This window comes from Primulina eburnea, unplaced genomic scaffold (genome assembly GCF_022965805.1).
Source record: "Primulina eburnea isolate SZY01 unplaced genomic scaffold, ASM2296580v1 ctg3_ERROPOS2889059, whole genome shotgun sequence".
In the NCBI taxonomy this organism is placed as follows: domain Eukaryota; kingdom Viridiplantae; phylum Streptophyta; class Magnoliopsida; order Lamiales; family Gesneriaceae; genus Primulina; species Primulina eburnea.
The window spans coordinates 79017-94425 of record NW_027331215.1 but is presented as its reverse complement, the minus strand read 5'-3'; the positions used below and the strand labels follow the sequence as shown (position 1 = coordinate 94425).

The 15409-nt window shown below is 42.4% G+C and overlaps 1 protein-coding gene across 1 annotated transcript; it reads left to right on the top strand.

The window, feature by feature from the left end:
• Positions 1 to 9331: 9331 nt before the first annotated feature.
• LOC140821050 (agamous-like MADS-box protein AGL62) lies at positions 9332 to 9856 on the top strand. The gene has a single exon (XM_073181459.1). It carries the CDS (start codon positions 9332 to 9334, stop codon positions 9854 to 9856), a length of 525 nt encoding a protein of 174 aa, XP_073037560.1.
• The last annotated feature ends 5553 nt before the right edge of the window (positions 9857 to 15409 follow it).

The window sequence follows — 15409 nt, the reverse complement described above, 5'->3', positions numbered from 1 at the left end:
ACTCAATCATTTTGTTTCTTTTCTTGAGTCCATAGTCTGCCATCAACCTTAGAACTTTCGTATTTGTAGGAAATGGACGGAAGACCAGTAAGAAACAACCGCAACCCTCGTTACAACAACCGTAACAACAACCGCAACGATGAGGAAGCACAACCGCAGCAGCAACAACAACAACAACAACAACAACCACCAGCGGTTGGACTCAGTCCGGCCGATTTGATGGCCATAGCCATGATTGTGGCAACCACGCTACAAGGGTTGGTGAACCCTAATGCTAATCAGCCACCACCACCACCACCTCCAGCTCAGAATGGAACGAAGCAGCACTACGAGGCTCTCCGAAGAGCAAGAATTCCAAACTTTGATGGAAGCTCCGATCCTGAGGTCGGACAAAATTGGATGAAAGAGGTGGAGAATCATCTTCGACTACTAGAGGTTCCACAAGGGATCAGAGTAGATGTTATTACACCATTTCTTGTGGATAAAGCTGCCAAATGGTGGGAAGGAGTTTCACCAGCTATGTTAGAGGCGGGACCTATCACTTGGCAAAGGTTCCAAGAGGCGTTCCTGAGGCAGTACTTTCCGACAGCAGTTCGAGTGCAGAATCTGTTAGAATTTGAAAGCTTGGTTGAAGAACCAAACATGACAGTGGTGGAGTATTCATCCAAGTTCCACTCATTGGGAACTTACTCACCAACCATCATGGGAGACGAAGCCCTGAAGATGCATCGCTTCAAGAAGGGATTGAACAGCCGTATTCAATCTGCCCTTGCTGTTATCGAGCCCAATAGTTTTGATGAATTGATGGGAGCCGCCATCAGGGCTGAGAATGACATCAAGAGGCGTGAAGGCGAGAACAAACTCAAACGTCCTCAGCCAAGCCAGTACCAGTCGGGCCAGCAATTCAAGAGGCCTAGGTTTTCGAGCAACCAATTTACCAGTGATCCATCCAAAGGAACCACTTCTTCTCAATCAAACAAAGAAGGAGTCAAGTGCCAAACTTGCGGATTCACACACTGGTGAATGTCGTAGGAATTCTGGAGCTTGTTTCCGTTGTGGAAAGTTGGACCATCGCATTGCTCAATGTCCTCTTCCAGATCCAAGGAACGGGCCAGCAGGAGGAACAACTCCAAAAAAGCCTAAGGAGAACAAGCTAAATGCTCGAGTCTATGCTATCACTCAAGAAGAAGCTGACAAATCGAATGATGTCGTAGCTGGTACCATTCTAATCGATAATATACCTGCTTATGTGTTATTTGATTGTGGTGCTACGCATTCATTCATGTCTAAGAGATTTGCCAAGAAGTTAGGAGCTAAGCCTGATAACTTAGAAGAACCATATAGAGTAGCCACTCCTGCTAATCGAATCTTAGAAACTCGCACTCTATATCGGGATATTGGTGTTCTCATAGAAGATCAGAATTTCAAGGCAAACCTGATTCAACTAAACATGGTGGAATTCGACGTAATTCTTGGAATGGATTGGTTAGCCAAGAATCATGCTTTAGTTGACTGTCATGGAAAGACGGTAACCATCCAAGCTACACACCAAGAGAAACTTGTATTTAATGGCAAGACCAAAGAACGAAAGACTCTTCTTTCTGCTTCTCAAACTTGGAAAGCCATGAAAAGTGGAGAAGAAGTTTACCTAGCTATGTTAAGCGAGGTAAAGAAAGAAACCACACTTACGCTAGAAGAGATTCCAGTAGTACAAGAATTCCCGGATGTCTTTCCTGAAGAACTCCCTGGCGAACTTCCCGATCGCGAAGTGGAATTTGAGATTAACTTAGTGCCCAATGCTACACCAATCTCAAAAGCACCATACCGAATGGCTCCAACAGAGTTGAAAGAACTCAAAGAGCAACTTCAAGAGTTGTTGGACAAGAAGCAAATCCGACCAAGCGCATCTCCGTGGAGAGCTCCTGTCCTATTTGTAAAGAAGAAGGACGGAAGTATGAGGATGTGTATCGATTACAGAGAGCTGAACAAGATCACGATAAAAAACAAGTATCCGCTTCCAAGGATAGATGACTTGTTTGACCAACTCAAAGGAGCTTCAGTCTTTTCCAAGCTCGACTTAAGGTCAGGCTACCACCAATTGAAGGTCAAATCAGACGATATTCCGAAGACAACCTTCAGAACAAGGTACGGACACTATGAGTTCACAGTAATGCCATTCGGATTAACAAACGCTCCGGCAGTATTCATGGATCTCATGAACAGAGTGTTTAAACCATTTCTTGACAAGTTTATTGTGGTATTCATCTACGACATTTTAGAATATTCGTCAAGTGAAGAAGACCATAAAGAACATCTTTGTCTCACCCTCCAGAAGCTGAGAGAAAAAGAACTGTACGCCAAGTTCAAGAAATGCGAATTTTGGCTAGAAAGCGTCACTTTCTTGGGGCACTTAATATCAGCAGCAGGAGTATCGGTAGATCCTAAGAAAGTAGAGGCAATCTCAGATTGGCCTAGACCGAAGAATGCGACAGAAATTCGAAGCTTCTTGGGACTAGCAGGCTATTACCGAAAATTTGTTGAAGGATTTTCCTCAATAGCCATACCTCTCACCAAGCTCACACAGAAGAATTCTAAGTTTCAATGGAATGAAAAATGTGAGCAAAGCTTCGAAACTTTGAAGAAGAAGCTTACATCGACACCGGTGCTGGTATTATCTATGGAAGGTAAGGACTACACCGTATACAGTGATGCATCTAAAGAAGGTTTAGGATGTGTACTCATGCAAGAGGGAAGGGTGATTGCATACGCATCAAGGCAGTTGAAACCGTATGAACAAAATTACCCAACGCATGACCTCGAACTAGCTGCAATGGTATTTGCACTAAAGATTTGGAGACATTATCTTTATGGAGCCAAGTGTGAGATTTTCACCGATCACCAAAGTTTCAAATATTTGTTCACACAAAAGGAACTAAATATGAGACAAAGACGATGGATCGAACTCATGAAAGATTACGACTTGACGATAAGCTACCATCCAGGCAAAGCCAACAAGGTAGCAGATGCTTTAAGTCGAAAGAATATGAGTAAGGTAATCCTAACATCACTTTCAGCACAACCATGTCTTCGAGAGACAATCAAGATGAGTCAAGATAGAGATTCCGCTTTGGTGAAACTAAAAGAGCAAGTTAAAGAAGGAAAATCACCAGATTTTGAAATCGATAACAAAAGAATCTTGTGGATGAAAGGATGATTGTGTGTACCAGACATCGATAACCTTCGACAAGAAGTAATGTCTGAAGCACATAAATCAAAATTTTCAGTCCATCCTGGCAGTACCAAGATGTACATAGATTTGAAGAAATTTTTTTGGTGGAGTGGAATGAAGAAAGACGTGGCAATATTTGTTTCCAAGTGTCACGTATGCCAGCAGGTCAAGGCAGAGCACCAAAGACCTGGAGGACTTCTGCAACCTCTAGAGATTCCAGAATGGAAATGGGAGTATATTTCTATGGATTTCGTTGTGGGTTTACCCAAGACGAGAAAAGGTCATGATGGCATCTGGGTAATCGTAGATAGACTCACAAAATCTGCACATTTCTTACCCGTCCGCATGAATTATAATTTGTACAAGCTAGCCACATTGTACATGAATGAGATCGTACGATTGCATGGAGTTCCAGCTAGCATACTGTCAGACAGAGATCCGAGGTTTAAATCCCGCTTTTGGAAGAGCTTTCAACAAGCTATGGGGACCAAAATTACTCTTAGCACGGCCTATCATCCTCAGACCGAAGGCCAAACAGAGAGGACGATTCAAACCCTAGAAGATATGCTGAGAGCATGTGCTCTAGACTTCAGTGGTAATTGGAGCGAACATCTGCCCTTAATCGAGTTCGCATACAATAATAGTTACCACATCAGCATTGGAATGGCACCATACAAAGCTTTGTATGGACGAAAATGTCGATCACCACTATATTGGGATGAAGTCGGGAAAAAGCCATTGTGGGACCCGAACTGATCCAAGAAACAGTGGATAAAGTTGCTCTGATCAAAGAAAGATTAAAAGCTGCACAAGATCGACAGAAAAGTTGGGCTGACTTGAAAAGAAGGCCCGTGGAATTCGAAATTGGAGAGAAGGCTTATGTGAAAGTGTCACCCATGAAGGGTGTAATCCGATTCAATAAGGATGGGAAACTGAATCCCAGATACGTCGGACCATTTGAAATTCTTGAAAAAGTGGGAACACTTGCTTATAGATTAGCACTCCCACCCGAAATGTCGAGAATTCATAATGTATTCCACGTCTCGCAGCTGAGGAGATACATTTCTGATCCAAGCCACATTTTGGAAACTGGACCACTTTTGGTTGAGAGCAATCTAAACGAAGAGCTGAAGTATGAAGAAATCCCGATTCGAATTGTGGATTTCAAAGACCAAGTACTGAGGCGACGAATTATTCCATATGTCAAAATACAATGGTCCAACTACACCGAAAGAGAAGCTAATTGGGAATTGGAAGAAAAAATGCGAGATCAATATCCTTATCTCTTTGAGGAGCATGTTCAACCAAGTTTCGAGGACAAAACTTCTCATAAGGAGGGAGGGATGTGAGAACCTGAATTTCCAGCAGCTAGAAATGTTTCAACAGTTTTCAGCAGCAGCAGAAGAGCTAGAAAGCAGCAGCAGCAGAAGGGCTAGAAATCAGCAGCAGCAGAAGAGCGAGAAAGCAGCAGACAGTTACTGATTCAACTTAAACTTGTAACTGAAGCATTAACATGGAATAAAGGCTGTTAATGGCAGATTATGGTCATTAATAAGGAGGCTAACAGTCAGATTTTGGCCTATAAATAACACCCTCAAGTCTCTGAAATGGGTTACAAAAGCTTTGAGATTATCACTTAAATTTCGAGTTAAGAGAGAGTGTCTTTGTCAAGCAGCATAATCCAGTAGCGAGAGCAGCCAAATTCAGTAAACTTCAACCGAAACACTTTTAGCAAATCACGGTAAGTGAGCTTATATATAAATATCTTGAAATCTGTTTGGAAATTCTGTTTTAAAGTACAGTTTCTGTATGTGTATTTCTGATATATATGATTTTGAAGCACTGAAACTCCCTAGTGAACTAATGGTAGGAATATATATTCTGAACATTTCTGAATTCTGATTCTGATTCTGATTCTGGCCTCACCCCTTAGAGGAGAGAACATATAGGGGACTGATATCAGTTTAGCCATGAAATTCACTAACGTGCTCAGTGCTTACTAATTCTGATTTCTGTTCTGAAACCTGTGATCTGATTTCTGTTCTAAAAAGATGAGTCTCTGTATATTATTGTATTACTATTTTTGTTGAAAATGATTTCGAAACTGGGAGGTATTCCCGTCCCTGCTTACTGAGTGACAATCATATCACTCACCCACCAAACCCATCTCAGATAAGAACGAGGAAGAGTTGATAGAAGAAGAGGAGCAACGTCAGTTTTGGGGCTGGTGATGAAGATCGTTGTTCTTAGTTCTGATTTATGTTTTAGTTTCCGCTGCATCTGTTCAGACATTGTAATTTTATGGTTTTACATTTCCGCTGTAAAACACTTGTCATTGAGCTGTAACAGACAATGATTATTATGAATAAAAGACTGGTTTCTGAAATTCTGTACTTCTGAGGCTTGTTGTTTTCGAATGTAAATTTGAGAGCAACGCCAGTGTCAACCAACCCCCGTCCCGGGGCGTGACACTGGTTCTGTACTCCATTGGGACAGATGGGGCGTTCAATTTTGGACAGCTAGTTTTCAACACTGTGATTCAGTATGCAGACGGAGGTCTCAAGTTATCCAAGTTGTCGTTTCCAAGCGTAATCTACGGAGTGCTGATATCACAAGGTTTTGTTCGAGATATCAATGAACAATTATCTGACCTTGGTGAACCGTTCAAAATTGCTTCTGCACTCTTCAAGGGAAATAGGAAGGTGGATCTTCCTTGGTCAGCCCCCTCTCATGCTTCTGCAGCAACTACTAGACCGCGCAGCCCTCATGCTCCTCCAATGACCGCTGATTACATCATGATCTCTGTGCCTGATGCTCACGCCCACATTGACCATGCTATGGCGAAGGTTGAGCAAGCCAAGGCCACTATTGATAATGCCATGAAAATGATTGACCAAGCCAAGACTGATATTGCCTACTATGAAGCTATGGCTAGGAACTTTCGGCTCTTTTTGGACGTAGCAGTCTTTCCCGGACAAAAAGGGGGAGATGATCAAACAGCTGGTCCATCCGGGACCAAGGGTGATGAGGATGAGGAGGATGATGATGAGGATGAGGAGGATGATGTAGAAGAGGATGGAAGAGATGATGATGTTTAGAGTTTTTTTTAATGTTTCTGTTTGTGCTTTTATTTTTCTAATATCTCTGTCTAGGTTTCTCTCTCTGCCCAGATGTAGTTGCCTTATAAACTGTTAATGAAACTGTTGCAGGTGTTGTCTCAAGTTTAGCCAACAATTCTAATAACACCCGTACTAACAGTATTTTATTCAGGGGGATAAAAGTTCTCTAACTCAGGGGGAGTTGATGTGAGATAAACAAGGATAAATGGGTTTGATATCATTTTGTCCAAGAAAGGCAAAAAGGGATAGATTGAAGGGAAATAATAATTCAGAATTTAATTGATGCATTTCTTGATTTGAACAATTTCCCTAATATTATTTTTCCTTGTTGATTTAATTGAGTATAATATTTAATGTGATTTTGCCTTTCTATGATAATGAGATAATTATGGAAATATATATTCTAGATATGATATTTATTATAAAGATTTAATGAGATATGATATCAATGTTTAAATAAAGTTTATTTATAATAAAACTCTACTTTCCTTATGAAATAGGTTTCTTTGTGGAGATAAAGTCTACATCTAGAAATAGGAGATCAAGGACCTCATTGTGACTTTCTCCCTTTACGGCTCTCTCTCTGCTCTCTCTCTTCATTGATCAATATACAGGAACTTTTGCACGTCATGGTTATCATAGAAAAACATCCTACAAAGGCGTTGTTGTTTTGAAGAGGAGTCGACCGTTTTGTTTTTCACTCTTCACTTGGAAGTTTTCATGAATGCATAACTGATGCACTTTTGCACGTTGAGATTTCAGAGACAAATAATTCTACAAAGACGTTGTTTTGAAGAGTTGTGATTGCCGTGTTGCTCTGAATGTTGCCAACATCTACAGACAACATCCGTAACGATGTTGGCTGAAGATCGTTTTTAGTTGCTCGTTCTTTTCGGGATCACGTTTTTGTTTTTGCTTTCTTGATTAAGTTTTTACTCTAGTTATTTGTTTTAGAAAGCGTTTATTTTCTCAACTTGTTGAGGAAATTGATTTTTGTCAAAATCGCTAGTGATAGGTTTTTGTGTAAACGTTTTGGTTTTCTAGTGATTAATTTTTGCCATAAGGCACCGCCCAAATATTTATACTTATGCATATTTAATCTTGTCCATTTATTTATGTCAAGCAAATTTGTGTTATAAACTTTGATTTTTCGCTGCATGTTGTCCGAGAAGTTGTAACATCTGGCACAACATTTAATTATGATAAAACACAAATTTATTATTTTATACCAATTTGGTTATATTAGCTATAATATATTGTCTGTCGAACAACGTATTCTTACACAAATATTTAACACAGCAAAAAAGAAAGAAAAATGAACATGCTTTTGATTCACATTCAAAAGTGAGGGGGTTCGATCGATCGGATCAATATTCTAAATTTTGTGCATTGCCTACTGCAAAGTTTTGTCGGCTCTTGGATGCTTGAAGCCTAATCTGTCTGTGTTAAACCTTCGAATAAATTCTTCCACTCTTCTGTTCAGTTCTTCATCGGACATCCTCGAATACTCATTGTTTTCTTCAAACCTCAGTGGCTCCTCATGTTCCTCTGACAATGTTCTCTTCAGAACCAACTTTTCATCTATTTTTGATGTTATTTCTAGCGTAGTAGCGGAGTTACTTCGAAAACTTGTCGCTCTCGGCCTTTTCTTTACTGCATGGGCTTCATTTTTAACTGGTGGAATATTGATTATTTCTTGCTTCTTCGTGTCGAAATTTTCACTCAGGACGTTTTCTGTGTGAGCCTTTTTTTCTTGGACGAAGAAGCTGATATCGGGTTTATTTACCTCGGGTTCATGAGGATCATCGTTTTTTGTAGTGCTACTGCACATCATGTTTATTATCTTTTCTTGAGGTTTTCGTAATCTTCTTCTTTCTGATCATTTTCCGTTAATGTTATTTCAACAATTTTCGGGTGTTGGAGCTGGAAAGGAAAGGGAACGCGATCGGTGGCTTTCATGGCATTTGAGTATCTCGCTTATTCTTTGTAAAATTCAGCTTCTTTTGACGAAGAGAATGCGCCAAAATCAGCTGCAATTATGAAGATAAGAGTGTTTGATATGAAGAATCAGAATTTGGTGGTGCATAAAAGGGTTGAAGTTGAGAGATTGAAAGCGTAGAAAATGGAAACTTAAAGAAGAAGGGATAACAGGAAACCCCAGAAGGATTTTGGACTGGAACTCTTGGGTTTCTTTTTAAACTTTTGGAAGTTCAGGGAATTACTTTCTGTGGGGTTTATGAATTTGGTGGCCATGGGTCTTAGTTTGTGGAGATGCAGGGGCTGAAACTGTTTTATGAGGTTGGATTTTCGAAAGAATGAAGAGACCAGGAATTTATAGGGGGGGTCTCATTTGCATGTTTGGATCATGAAAGGTGGCTTAGTAATTGATTCCTTGAAGAAATTACGTTTTAACCCCTATATATATACACTATACAAAGCGGATAATATCGCAAGTGGGCTAGGTCGTGACATTTGGTATCAGAACGACTCCGCGTGGGCTTGGGATGGTGGGGCAAACCTCAGCGAGGACGCTGAGTCTAGAAAGGGGGGGGGGGGGGGGGGTGAGAAGGCCCTTAGGCGAAATCCACATCGCTAAACCACAGGAGAGATGTTGGGCATTTAGATGAGCGGGTAGCCACCCATTGTGACGTGTTTTAAAGCCGTGAGGCCTCGGACCAAAGCGGACAATATCAAAAGTGAGCTGGACCGTCACATCTTCTTTGTTTCTCTTCTATTACATTTCACATATTCACACATACTTCTTCAATTTTATATAGTTTTAGGGACGGTTTTTAAAATCTGTCACAAATTTGACGACGGTCTTAAATCGATCGCTATTTTAGCGACTCAAAACCCGTCGCTAAGTAGCGACGGTTTTTCAAAAACCGTCGCCATAAGTCACTTAAGATTTTCTTAAAAATTAGAGCCTTTTGATATTTTATGCTATTTAGCATCACTTCATTAGCTCAAGAATATACCGAACATGTTGATTGCAAAGGACAACAGCACCACCGCGTTGAAGAGGAAGACCACCCAAGGTCGGAAAAAGATTGAAATCAAGAAAATCGAGAACCTGAGCAACTGGCAAGTAACATTCTCCAAGCGGCGCGTGGGACTGTTCAAGAAAGCAAGCGAGCTCTGCATCCTCAGCGGCGCAGAAATAGCCATTATCGTCCACTCGCTCGGGAAGCACGTGTTTGCATTCGGACATCAAACAACGGATGTCGTGGTCGCCCGCTTCCGGAAAGACATGTCGGAGCCCGGAAGCGGCGGCGAGAGTTGGGAGAACTGCGCATCCACAACAAAGGCACGGGAGTTTAACAAGCATTGTATGGATATGTGCAAGGAGCTGGAGGCGGAGAAGAAGCGGAAGGAGTTGATCGAAGTGCAGAAGAGGACTGCGGAGGGCTATGGGCTATGGGCACAACGTGGGAGGAGGGTTCTGGTGGGACGATCTAGTGGATTCTATGGATGTGGAGGAGCTGGAGCAATACATGGCAGCCTTTAGGGAGTTGATTAATAATGTAACGATGAGAGAAAATGACATGATGCATGCACAGATTTCCAATTTTCTGTCGGTGCAGCCTTTGCCGATCACCACCTTTGCAGGGCTTTCAAGTCTCGATGTGGAGGGGTGTTCTAGAACCGTCCATAATTATTTGTCATTACCGTAATCAAAGCTACGAGTAGCCGGATTCTGGTTCAAAATCGACGTGGTGTTGCCGAACGTCAAGCACCCCTCCACGTCGAGACTTAAAAGGCCTGCAAAGATGGAGATCGGCAAAGGCTGCACCGACGGAGAATTGGAACTCTGTGCATGCATCAAGTCATTTGCTCTCATCGTTACATTATTAATAAAATCCCCAAGGGCTGCCATGTACTGCTCCAGCTCCTCCACATCCATAGAATCCACTGGATCGTCCCTCCAGAACCCTCATCCCACGTTGTACCCATAGCCCTCCGCAGTCCTCTTTTGCGCCTCGATCAACTCCTTCCGCTTCTTCTCCGCCTCCAGCTCCTTGCACATATCCATATAATGCTTGTTAAACTCTCGTACCTTTGTTGTGGAGGCGCAGTGTTCCCAACTCTCGCCCCGCTTCCGGCCTCCGACATGTCTTTCAGGAAGCGGCCGACCACGGCATCCGTTGTGGTATGTCCGAACGCAAACACGCGCTTCCCCAGCGAGTGGACGATAATGGCTACTTCTGCGCCACTGAGGATGCAGAGCTTGCTTGCTTTCTTGAACAGTCCCACGCGCCGCTTGAAGAAGGTTACTTGCCTGTTGCTCAGGTTCTCGATTTTCTTGATTTCAATATTTTTCCGACCCTGGGTGGTCTTCTTCTTCAACGTGGTGGTGCTGTTGTCCTTTGCAATAAACATGTTCGGTATATTCTTGAGCTAATGAAGTGATGGTAAATAGCATAAAATATCAAAAGGCTCTGAATTTATAAGAAAATCTTGACTGACTTATGGCGACGATTTTTGCTAATTAGCGACGGTTTTTTCGTTGCTAAATATCCGTCGCTAAAATAGCGACAGATTTAAGACCGTCGTCAAATTCGCGACAGGTTTTAAAAACCGTCCCTAAAGCTATATAAAGTTTGAGAAATATGTGTGTAATGTGTGACTATGTGAAATGTTATAGAAGAGAAACAAAGAAGATGTCACGGCCCAGCCCACTTGTAATATTGTCCACTTTGGCTCGACGCCTCACGGCTTTAAAACGCGTCACAATGGGTTGCTACACGCTCATCTAAATGTCCAACATCTCTCCCGTGGTTTAGCGATGTGGGATTTCGCCTAAGGACCTTCTCACCCCCCTTTTCGGGACACAGCGTCCTCGCTGAGGTTTGCCCCACCATCTCAAGCCCACGCGGAGTCGCTCTGATACCAAATGTCACGGCCCAGCCCACTTGTGATATTGTCCGCTTTTGCCCGAGGTCTCACGGCTTTAAAACGCGTCACAATGGGTTGCTACACGCTCATCTAAATTCCCAGCATCTCTCCCGTGGTTTAGCGATGTGGGATTTCGCCTAAGGGCCTTCTCATCCCCCCCTTTGGGGACTCAGCGTCCTCGCTAAGGTTTTCCCCACCGTCCCAAGCCCACGCGGAGTCGCTCTGATACCAAATGTCACGGCCCAGCCCATTTGTGATATTGTCCGCTTTGGCCCGATGCCTCACGGCTTTAAAATGTGTCACTATGAGTTGCTACATGCTCATCTAAATGCCCAACATCTCTCTCGTGGTTTAGCGATGTGGGATTTCGCCTAAGGGCCTTCTTGAGCCTACGTTATTATGTGGAAATATTGTTTTTGGGTTTACAGTTTCTTTAAACTATCGCCGATTTATTTAGTAACGGTTTTAGATAATCGTCGCTAATTTTAGAATAGCGACGGTTTGTAGTATTTGCGACGATTTGTTAAAAACCGTTGCTAACATATTTGTTTTTTTGTTTGTTCAAACATTTGATCTTTTCTTCACAATTTACATTTAATGACGAAGTAATAGATTTAAAAGACTTCATTTTTTTGTATTGTAGTGAAGTAATTAATAGAGAACGACTTCATAATTATTGAGTTGTGGTGAAATAAATTTTCTTTAACTCCGACGCAATTTTAATATGACGAGTTATTTTGTATTTTATTACTTCATCATTTAATTTAGTAGTAGATTTAAAAGACTTCATTTTTTGTATTGTAGTGAAATAATTAATATAACGAGTTATTTTGTATTTTATTACTTCATCATTAAATTAAGATATAATTTAAGGGAAATAAATTAAAACTATGGTTCATTTTTTACTTCACTAAATATAAATTTCAAATTTTTTTAACTTTTTACTTCATCAAAACAACGCTGTCGAAGTAAATGTTTCAAAAAATTAGAAGTGAAGCTCGTGTTTTTTAAATTGTGAAGTAAAAAATAATGTTTTACTTCGTCGGTGTTATTATCAAAGTTGATTGGTATATACTACTTCATAATTAATAATCGCCGAAGTAACCAGCGGCGAAGTAAAAACCAAAAATTCTACTACTGTGGATTAATGGGTAAGTGGCTAGGAATTTATTTATCTTCTAGTTGGTTTTCCTCATTCCTTTTTCTATTAAGGTCCTTAGGCGAAATCCCAAATCGCTAAACCACGGGAGAGATGTTGGACATTTAGATGAGCGTGTAGCAACCCATTGTGACGCGTTTTAAAGCCGTGAGGCGTCGAGCCAAAGTGGACAATATTACAAGTGGGCTGGGCCGTGACATCTTCTTTGTTTCTCTTCTATAACATTTCACATAGTCACACACTACACACATATTTCTCCAACTTTATATAGCTTTAGGGACGATTTTTAAAACCTGTCGCGAATTTGACGACGGTCTTAAATCTGTCGTTATTTTAGCGACGGATAATTAGCGACTAAAAAACCATCGCTAATTAGCAAAAACCGTCGCCATAAGTCACTCAAGATTTTCTTAAAAATTCAGAGCCTTTTGATATTTTATGCTATTTAGCATCACTTCATTAGCTCAAGAATATACCGAACATGTTGATTGCAAAGGACAACAGCACCACCACGTTGAAGAGGAAGACCACCCAAGGTCGGAAAAAGATTGAAATCAAGAAAATCGAGAACCTGAGCAACTGGCAAGTAACATTCTCCAAGTGGCGCGTGGGACTGTTCAAGAAAGCAAGCGAGCTCTGCATCCTCAGCAGTGCAGAAGTAGCCATTATTTCCACTCGTTGGAGAAGCGCGTGTTTGCGTTCGGACATCAAACAACGGATGTCGTGGTCGACCGCTTCCTGAAAGACATGTCGGAGCCCGGAAGCGGCGGCGAGAGTTGGGAGAACTACGCATCCACAGCAAAGGCACGGGAGTTTAACAAGCATTATATGGATATGTGAAGGAGCTGGAGACGGAGAAGAAGCGGAAGGAGTTGATCGAAGTGCAGAAGAGGACTGCGGAGGGCTATGGGCACAAGGTGGGAGGAGGGTTCTGGTGGGACGATCCAGTGGATTCTATGGATGTGGAGGAGCTGGAGCAATACATGGCAGCCCTTAGGGAATTGATTAATAATGTAACGTTGAGAGCAAATGACATGATGCATGCACAGATTTCCAATTTTCTGTCGGTGCAGCCTTTGCGGATCACCACCTTTGCAGGGCTTTCAAGTCTCGATGTGGAGGGGTGTTCTAGAACCGTCCCTAATTATTTGTCGTTACCGTAATCAAAGCTACGAGTAGCCGGATTCTGGTTCAAAATCGACGTGGTGTTGCCGAACGTCAAGCACCCCTCCACGTCGAGACTTAAAAGGCCTGCAAAGATGGTGATCGGCAAAGGCTGCACCGACAGAGAATTGGAACTCTGTGCATGTATCAAGTCATTTGCTCTCATCGTTACATTATTAATAAACTCCCCAAGGGCTGCCACGTACTGCTCTAGCTCCTCCACATCCATAGAATCCACTGGATCGTCCCTCCAGAACCCTCCTCCCACGTTGTACCCAGAGCCCTCCGCAGTCCTCTTCTGCGCCTCGATCAACTCCTTCCGCTTCTTCTTCGCCTCCAGCTCCTTGCACATATCCATATAATGCTTGTTAAACTCTCGTACCTTTGCTGTGGAGGCGCAGTGTTCCCAACTCTCGCCCCGCTTCCGGCCTCCGACATGTCTTTCAGGAAGCGGCCGACCACGGCATCCGTTGTGGTATGTCCGAACGCAAACACGCGCTTCCCCGGCGAGTGGACGATAATGGCTACTTCTGCGCCGCTGAGGATGCAGAGCTTGCTTGCTTGCTTGAACAGTCCCACGCGCCGCTTGAAGAAGGTTACTTGCCGGTTGCTAAGGTTCTCGATTTTCTTGATTTCAATCTTTTTCTGACCCTGGGTGGTCTTCTTCTTCAACGTGGTGGTGCTGTTGTCCTTTGCAATAAACATGTTCGGTATATATTCTTGAGCTAATGAAGTGATGCTAAATAGCATAAAATATCAAAAGTCTCTGAATTTTTAAGAAAATTTTGAGTGACTTATGGCGACGATTTTTGCTAATTAGCGACGGTTTTTTCGTTGCTAATTATCCGTCGCTAAAATAGCGACAGATTTAAGACCGTCGTCAAATTCGCGACAGGTTTTAAAAACCGTCCCTAAAGCTATATAAAGTTGTAGAAATATGTGTGTAATGTGTGACTATATGAAATGTTATAGAAGAGAAACAAAGAAGATGTCACGGCCCAGCCCACTTGTAATATTATCCACTTTGGCTCGACGCCTCACGGCTTTAAAACGCGTCACAATGGATTGCTACACGCTTATCTAAATGTCCAACATTTCTCCCGAGGTTTAGCGATGTGGGATTTTGCCTAAGGACCATCTCACCCCCCTTTTCGGGACACAGCATCCTCCCTGAGGTTTTCCCCACCATCTCAAACCCACGCGAAGTTGCTCTGATACCAAATGTCACGGCCCAGCCCACTTGTGATATTGTCCGCTTTTGCCCGAGGTCTCACGGCTTTAAAACACGTCACAATGGGTTGCTACACGCTCATCTAAACGCCCAGCATCTCTCCCGTGGTTTAGCGATGTGGGATTTAGCCTAAGGGCCTTCTCATCCCCCCCCTTTTGGGGACTCAGCGTCCTCGCTAAGGTTTGCCCCACCGTCCCAAGCCCACGCGGAGTCGCTCTGATACCAAATGTCACGGCCCAGCCCACTTGTGATATTGTCCGCTTTGGCCCGAGGCCTCACAGCTTTAAAATGTGTCACTATGAGTTGCTACACGCTCATCTAAATGCCCAACATCTCTCTCGTGGTTTAGCGATGTGGGATTTCGCCTAAGGGCCTTCTTGAGCCTACGTTATTATGTGGAAATATTTTTTATGGGTTTACAGTTTCTTTAAACTATCGCCGATTTATTTAGTAACGGTTTTAGATAATCGTCGCTAATTTTAGAATAGCGGCGGTTTGTAGTATTTGCGACGATTTGTTAAAAACCGTTGCTAACATATTTGTTTTTTTGTTTGTTCAAACATTTGATCTTTTCTTCACAATTTACATTTAATGACGAAGTAATAGATTTA